The sequence below is a fragment of the Quercus lobata genome, chromosome 10, assembly GCF_001633185.2.
Source record: "Quercus lobata isolate SW786 chromosome 10, ValleyOak3.0 Primary Assembly, whole genome shotgun sequence".
In the NCBI taxonomy this organism is placed as follows: domain Eukaryota; kingdom Viridiplantae; phylum Streptophyta; class Magnoliopsida; order Fagales; family Fagaceae; genus Quercus; species Quercus lobata.
Window position 1 is genome coordinate 7400909 of NC_044913.1, and position 8649 is coordinate 7409557.

An 8649-nucleotide genomic window follows, 5' to 3' on the forward strand; every position below is an offset into this window, starting at 1 on the left:
AAACAATAAGTCATATAACCAATCATGTTAACGATTAAAGACAACTTGATACATTATAATGAGTTGTTTGATTAGAAATGGAAAATATTCTACTCTAATGCCCTATTTTGATATTAATATTTTTTGAAAAAATGAATTATTTTTCAAAAAGAATTTTATAGAAAATTATATCATTTTTCTATATTTGATAATGACCTTAAAATGTGTTGAAAGTTTATCTTTTGACTTTTCTTATTTAGTTTCGTGTGAGAAATAGTTGTTTTTTTTTATTTAACTTCGCATGAGATAATGTTATTTTTTTAAAAAATTTGTCAAAAAACAACTCTATCTCGTGCCAAACTAAATAAAGAAAATTAAGAGATAGTTTTTATTGAATATAGGTAAATAAACAACTAAATTCATGTCCAAAATATGTCAAAGATTGTATTTTTATTTTTTTGCTAAAAGATATTACCATAAATATGTAAATTAGGTTTGGTAGAATATTATGAGTTACTTGATTTTGTAAATTATATATTTATTAGTCTTTTCGTTGGGTAAACCATGTTAATTCTTTTACTTTCATTATTTCTCTCCATTATTTTATTTTAATATATTTTTATTCAAATTTTGGAAGATTGAGGTGTGGTGTCTACATTTATTCATTGATAGTGGTTGTAAATTATACTGAGGTACATTATTTTGGGTTGGAGGTAGAAGGGGAAGAAGATATTGCTTTTTTTAATTAAAAAAAAATTAAAAAATAACATGCTCTCTTTCCTTTTTTTGGGTCATTTTTGTTAAATAATATTTTATAAAATAGCAATATTTTTAAAAAATTTATTTAGGAAATTTTAACATTTTTTTTTTTGGAGAGACAAATTTCATATTTTTCGTAGAAATCATCTCTTGAAGAGAGGAGTCCTATGTTGGAAATTAACAAAAAAAAGGCTATATCCTCTCTTTTTTTTTTTTAATCTTGATTATCAAAATAATTACATTTATTTTTTTTAAAGTAAGAATGAGAGAATATGAACTTTTCATTTAAAATATATTTTAAATAAAAATATCTGTTAAACATAACGTAAAAGTAAATGTAGAGAGATCATAAAAAATCTAATACCGAAAGACTATCCAATTATTCCCCTTGAAATTCAGAGTCAAACGGGCTGGCAGTGGTAGCCAATTGCTATTGGGCCAATAAAGGGCGCCGAAATTGTCAGCCTCTTTTTCTTCTCCACACGGTATTTCTTGGGACAATCCAAACTATCGTCTTGTCTTCATCATTCTTAGTACTACCACAGTTTCCACCACCCACTTCTCATCTTCTACACGCTTGCACTTGCACTGCCATGTTTTTTAGAGGAACGAGTTATGTCTTTTTGACCCCCAAAACGCATTTTTCAAGTGATTTTCGTTTTCCTCTCAGCAGCATATATATATATATATATATATATATCAAATGAATGGCTTGCAAGGGAGGCAAGTGGTCTGGTTCTTTGCAATGTGAAAGTATGTGGTCGTGCGCACTGCGCAGACCACCATCGAGTTCCACTTTAATTATAAATATACATACATTCCTTAGGCTTAATGCAACATGGGCCATACATATGATATGGTCATATTGATCATGATCATGGATTACTAGGAAGTGAAGCTCCAGATGGTGACACATTATTGTATCGTTGCTAATGATTTTCCAATTACCATCTCTGTTTAGTCAAATGAATAATCACGGAAATTTTGAGACTCTGTAGCCTCCGTAGACAAAATGAAAAATACACTTCATTGGAGCCGAATCAATCACAATTCACCTGCCCATTGGACTGACCAAAAGAATTGTTTTTTCTAAATTCAGGCCCACTTAGTAATTTGGAGTGGATAATCATGTGGAAGTTGAAGATACAGGTTGAAACTCCTAATCTAGATGATGGCTAGCTAAAAGAAAAGTGAAAGAGACAGGGTATATAGTTCATTGATCCTGGAAGGCGATTCTCGTGTAATGATCCAAGGCTCCAAGACATTAAGGAAGCACAAACACAATATTGGTCAATAGACAATATTATTTGTTATATTAAGTAAAGGAAAAGGTTTGGCTCCAACATGTTTATAACCTTAAACTCTAACCACTAATACGAAAATGATATGTGTCTCATCATGTGTAATGTACATAACTTACTTGATTGATTAAGTTAAACAAGTCATGTGCATTGCACATAACAAGGATTAATGTTATTTTCGTATTGATGTTTTGACCCAAACATATTTGAAGTCAAACTTCACCTTAAAAGTAAATCTTTTTCGGAATTCTTCTCACGTAGTTAGACTTTATAGAATGTAATTCAGTAGTCCATAGGGTAGCTAAATGGGCTTTGTTTTGTGACTGCTTCTCACTTAATTAGAGCACGTAATTCAGTAGTGTAGGTAAATGGGCTTTTTTTTGTAACTGCTCGGGATATTCTCATCTCCTCAACTCCTATTGCTGTTCTAAAGGAAGGAGAAGAAGAGGCTTGCACTCAAGCTTTTGTGGGCTTGTTTCTGTATGCAATAAAGCTTTTTATTCGGAAAAAATATGGGTGGATTATACAGTAACTACATAAACATAGAGAAATGGACACAAATTTCAAAAGCAAATTCATTATAGGATTTGAATTAAAAAATTAAAAATTAAAAAATTATTGTCAACAAAGACATCTTTCTTCATATCATTATTGAAAAAGTTGACAAACTTTGCAGATACATAACGTATATATTTTATTTTCCATCGCATTGACATGTATGAAGAAATATCGAGACCTTTCATTTTTTTTCCATCATTTTCAAATAAATTGTTTTTCATATATAGACATGGCCGACTCCATCATGTACAGCAAAAGAAGCATACTCACAAAAGGTTCTCAAATTAGAAGCTCTCTTTACCCTTCATTTCTTTGAATATTTCTGACTTTGAATTTTCTTGATTTTCATATAAATAAGAAGTTTCATAAATTTATCTACAAGATCCACATTAAAGGAACAAATAAGTGCCTGAGCAAAAAAGTTGATGGAATGCAAATTACAATTGTCAACCTGCATATGCTTCCATCTGAGCTCTATCAGTGACATTTGAAGGTGGAACAAAAAATAACGTTGCATCTCTATACGATGTTGAAGTTTCAAGTTATTAGTGATAATTTCAAAGCTAGACTTTTTCTTTTCTTTTTTTGACAGATTAAAGCAAAGACTTTGTACCTTAGTCTCTGCACCTAAACCATTTTCAAGGCAAGAGCAATTTAGCACATCATTGTGACCCAAGAAGGCCTCACCGTTTTAGCTCCCCAGTAAGGATCTGCTTGCACATTGCCAAACAAGAATAATCTCGTAAATTTTCATTTCAAAAACCATGATGTTTCAAGTTCTGCTTTCACAAGCAACAGCTTCTTCACCCAGATAGTTGTAAAATGAACTCAATTTAGTTACTGCAAGTGCCTCTCCAAAGAGTGATGCTCGGGAAGACTTCAATATACGAACTTCCACATAATCACCAACTATGGGATTCCGTTTTCCATTAAAATCATCATCCCAATGTGGTACTGGCAGATTAACAAATGAAACTCTATGGCCTCTATCACTCTTGCCAATAAGCTCTGTATCAGGAGCTCTCTTATTGGGTCCCTCAACCAGCACAAGTTGGACAGTTCCAACCTGGGAGTCGAAACATTGACCTGTGCTCTCACGGAAAGCCTCAATTAGTTCGGTCAGTCGCCTCTGCTTGACTTCCTCAGGAACATCATCAATGTAGTTTCTGTGGGCATGAGTCTTCTCCCTCATGCTATATGCAAACATGTATGCCATATCATAACCAACAGTCTTAATAAGGGTTACCGTGTCTTCATGTTCCTCCTCTGTTTCTCCACAGAAACCTGTAAAAAGGAATAAAATGTATGCATAGGGAAGTGAGGAATGTGTCCAAGTTTTCACAATAATGAGTAAGAGGATAAAACAGGTATTTACTCATATCCTTGAAAATATCACATCAATACAATCAAGCCTGAAAAAAAAAAAAAAAAAAAAAAAAAAAAAAAAACCAGCACCAGGAATGGCCCTGCCAAGATATGTATCAGTGATAGCAAATCACTACTTAGTGCTCAAAATAGATTTACAATAAAAAATTGGACAAACTGTCAAGAACTCACTGTATTAAGCTGAAAATTGAGAACGAATATGGAATTTGTGCATAGGGCTATAGGCCAATACTTGATTAACATTAGTAGCATTAAAGAAAAGATAGAAATCATCACATGATTAGCAATCTGATATCTTGTGTTCTTTTGAAGTATAAATGAAAAAAAGTAAATAAATAAAGGTGTCCAGTTGAAGAAGCTTCATTTCCAAAATGGCTGTGATTACATCATTTTTTTTTAGGTTAATTACACTTTACTCACCTGTGGTTTGAATCAAATTTGATTTACAACTTATTATTTTAAAAGTTGCACTCCACCAACTTGAGATGAATTGTATTTGAATTTAATTCAGATTGTGATGAGATTTCTAGTTTGTTTCTGCGTTTCCTTTTCAAATAATGTGATTTAAACATGCAATTTTTTAACGATTTCAGACCAATTTTTATTAAGGAATTAAACTTCAGGTAGGTCAAGTGCAACTTAATCCACAAGTGGGTATAAGTGTAATTATCCCTTTATTTTTTATCAAGAATTTGAACTGCATAGAAGATATGTTTAAAGTATGTAAAGTGTCAAAATTTAGAAACCCATTCAATCAAACAGTATAATTATGATTTTTTTTTTTTTTTTTTAAGTAACAAACAGTTTAATTATGAAATTCTTTCTACACTAGAGTGCAACCCAAGTTTCACACATGAATTCCAAGAATCTGGCAAGACTTACCACATATGAAATCACTGCTTATTCCCACATCTGGAATAATTCTTCGTATCTTTTGCACAAGATCCAAGTACGCCTCTCGGGTATATCCCCGACGCATTCTTTCAAGTACTGCGCTATTCCCAGTTTGTGCAGGTAAATGGATGTATTTGCAAATATTATGTCTCTCTCGCATTAGATACAGTAAATCATCAGGGAAATCTTTAGGATGTGGGGATGTGTATCTGAACCGCATCTCAGGAAATTCTGTGGAAAGCCGATCTAAGAGATCAGAAAAACGTAAACCCATTTTTTTCACCTTGCACGTGCTGGAAAAGCCTTCACTTAATCTCCAATTAGTTCCTGGTTCAACTTCATTTTCATCTCCAGAAGCATCATTATAGCTGTTTACATTCTGGCCAAGAATTGTTATCTCTTTCACACCTTCTTTCCAAAGCTCTCCCACCTCCTTCACTATTGACTCTACAGGGCGTGAACGCTCTCTGCCTCTAGTGAAAGGAACAATGCAAAATGAGCACATATTATTGCAACCCCTCATCACTGAGACAAAAGCAGTAACTGAATTTTTGGAGATTCGAACTGGGCTAATGTCAGCATAAGTCTCTTCAAGTGAAAGAAGAGTATTGATCCCTTTTTGGCCATAGTCTACCTCTTCTAACAATCGTGGCAAGTCTCTGTAAGCGTCAGGTCCACAGACCACATCAACCATTTTGTCTGCATCTAGTATCTTGTCCTTTAACCTCTCAGCCATACATCCCAAGACAACTACTTTTGGAGGGCAGATGGAGTGTGACCTTCCAATAGCAACATTGCTCTTCCAGTGCCTCTTAAGAAACCAAAAATAATTAAGCCTTTGCCACACCCTTTGTTCTGCATTATCCCTGATAGCACAAGTGTTGATAAAAATGAGTTCTGCACTCTCAGGATCATGCACAATTTCACTATACCCGGCATTCTTCATGATCGATAGGACAATCTCCATATCATTAATATTCATTTGACAACCATAAGTCTCATGATAGATACGCCCTCTTGAAGTAATTTCTGAAGCAGGCAATTGGCTAGACAGATAGTAAAGAAAAAAAAGTAGAGGTATGAGATACAGTTTGCATCATTTGCAATTTTGATGAAAGAGTATCAGAAGCTTTGCATGCAACAATTCCTGTGCAGAGAATGCTGATGATGGGGAAAACGAGTCCAGAGGTAAAAACAATAAAGGAAATAAAGAAAGCCATTGGAGCCTCCCTCCCCTAGTTACCAAAAACAAAAATAAGATGATGTGGATGAAGATTAATTGGTTTGTGTTTTATTGTGGTTGTTTTTTCATAAAACTAAGGAATACAACAACAACCAAGCCTAAGTCCCAAATTTTTTGGGTTGACTATGGATCCCCAACAGACCAATTAGGGTAGGTCACATGTATTAGGGGATGCCCCAACGTATATCTATGTTTGCGCTTAGTATCATATATTTTGTTCAAAGTATAGTTTCAAAGTGCAGTTTACATATCATTTGTCCAACCACAAAAAACAAAACACAAAACTCAAATTATCTTTGGAATTTAAAATACTAGGTTAGTTTTAAATTACCACAGGGTATCCTTGAGTGATCGCATATATAGAGCCAAGTCAGAGAACATTACAGCATTGAACACACGATCTCACCCTCCAACCCATTAATTATTGTAGGATAAGGAAGTTTCACTTGAGCAAGAAGTTGTTGGTGCTACAGCAGATCAATATTGACAATGATAATAATAATATCAAAGTGAAATGAAATAAGATTGTTCTAACACCAATGCAGATTATTTTGAATATGATTTTTCCAATGTCACTTCACTCTTAGAAGCAACCAAGAAAATAAGTAAAGGTTCTGGCTTTAGCTAATTCATTAGCAAATCAACAACAACAAAGCTTTAGTCCCAATTTTTTTTGAGGTCGGCTAAGGATCCTCAACAGATTAGTTAGGGTCAACCAAATGTACTCTTTTCCTCAATTCTACTCTATCCAAAGTCATAGTCTAATAAAGAAGGATAACATTCACATGGTAAGATCTTTATTGAGCTGGAAGTATCTAAGCTTTTCTATATTAACAAACCCACAATGACAAGATTACAAATTCATTAAGTTGTAAGTTTGTAACATGTTAAAATGCCATAACTTAAAGTCTCAGCAAATGGCTCAAAGAAGATAATATATTCCTAGAAGAGCAAGAAAGAACTAGATTTCTAGTAAAAGCTTCATATAAACAAACAATTCAACCATAATTTAGCAAATGAGCTCAATACTAAGTTACATTCCCATTAGCGCATTTTAGCTATGCATTCGAAATGAAGTCAAAACATTATTGGAATAAAATGTAACTGACTTGGGCTGGGCTTCGGAGGCGGTGAGAGAAGCTTGAGCGATGAAGTGGCGGAGGCTTGGGCCCTCCGAAAGTTGGGCTTGGGAGAAGCTTCTGGAGAGAGTGAGAGTGAGAGTGAGAGGAATGGTTTTGCGGAGTGTCCGTCGCGTGCGGTGGTGGAAGCACCGGGAAAAGGAAGCCTGGGGCTTCTTTCCCGAGAGAAGCCTGAGACTGAAGCCGCATCGACTGTGGCTGAGGACGGAGGAGAACGACGACGCCATTGAAGAAAGAGAGAGAGAGTGCGTGTGAGCTTTGTGTTGAGAGACTTGGAATTTGGATAGGGAATCGACTTTGATCATGGGCCACGATGGGCCGAAATCAGGCATTAGAAACAAGTAGCCCATCTTACGGAGAATAGGTAAACGACATGACGTATTGTAGAATTCACAAACAAATAAAGGAAAAGACTTAAATAATTCATATGGTACCCCAACTATTGGAAAAATGTTGAAATTTGTCACTCCAATATTAAATTTTTTTTTCAATTTAGTCCGTCAATTTTCACAATCAAATCAATTTTATCCTTAGATCTCATGTTTCATTTAAATTTTAACAAAATAATGAATATGGAAATGAAGCATACATTGAAAGATTATGGTGAAAAGTGTAAAATTTTCAAAATCAAGTCAATTTTGATGAGTACCAACCATCCACTCATCCTTGTTTTAGAATGTTGTACGTTGAGAATATTTTAGCTAGACAAAGTTTAGCTACAAAATTAGTTGTAGTTTTAGATTACAATCTTACTCAATAAAATAAACATTACTACATATTTTGAAAATCTAATTATTAAATTGCATGTTCTTTACACTCTTAATATATATATCAAATTTTGTATTAATGGGATATTATTTACTATATGATCTATAAGTTTATATTTTATGCATAATTTTAAATTACAAAAACTTGCAATTTAAACAATTTATTGATGACATTGCTATTTATCTTTAATTTTCTAGAAATTTTGCAAGCATGAAGGATATAAGAAGAAGATGTAATCTAATGGTGGATTTTTCAAAATTCACCTCCAATAAAAAGATATTGAGTAAGGGTATAGCCTAATACTACAACCAATTTTGTAGCTAAAATTTGTTCATTTTAGTCATATACAATATTGCCTTGTCCAACTAAGCATGGACAAGGGAGGAATCATAAGGTTCCTATTCAAGAAAAGATGTAGTCTCTTGAGTTTAGTTGTGTGATTCTCGCTCTATCAATCCACGATCTTCAATTATGGGCGTAAATCATAAGATTTTCGCCTTCCATTAATGTCATAACACTCATTACACTGTGAGAATATGGAGGAAGTTGTGATTAGAAATGACCCCATATAAATAGAAGGCGGCACCCACTCCAACATATGAGAGAAAAATCATAGAAGATT

The 8649-nt window shown here is 33.8% G+C and overlaps 1 protein-coding gene across 1 annotated transcript; it reads right to left on the reverse strand.

The window, feature by feature from the left end:
* Positions 1 to 2958: 2958 nt before the first annotated feature.
* LOC115964152 (CDK5RAP1-like protein) lies at positions 2959 to 7525 on the reverse strand. Its single transcript, XM_031083500.1, has 3 exons — positions 7230 to 7525; positions 4866 to 5923; positions 2959 to 3881 (listed from the first exon to the last, which is right to left on the reverse strand). The coding sequence occupies exons 1-3, from the start codon at positions 7484 to 7486 to the stop codon at positions 3370 to 3372; spliced, it is 1827 nt and encodes a 608-aa protein (XP_030939360.1). The 5' UTR covers positions 7487 to 7525; the 3' UTR covers positions 2959 to 3369.
* Between the last annotated feature and the right edge of the window lie 1124 nt (positions 7526 to 8649).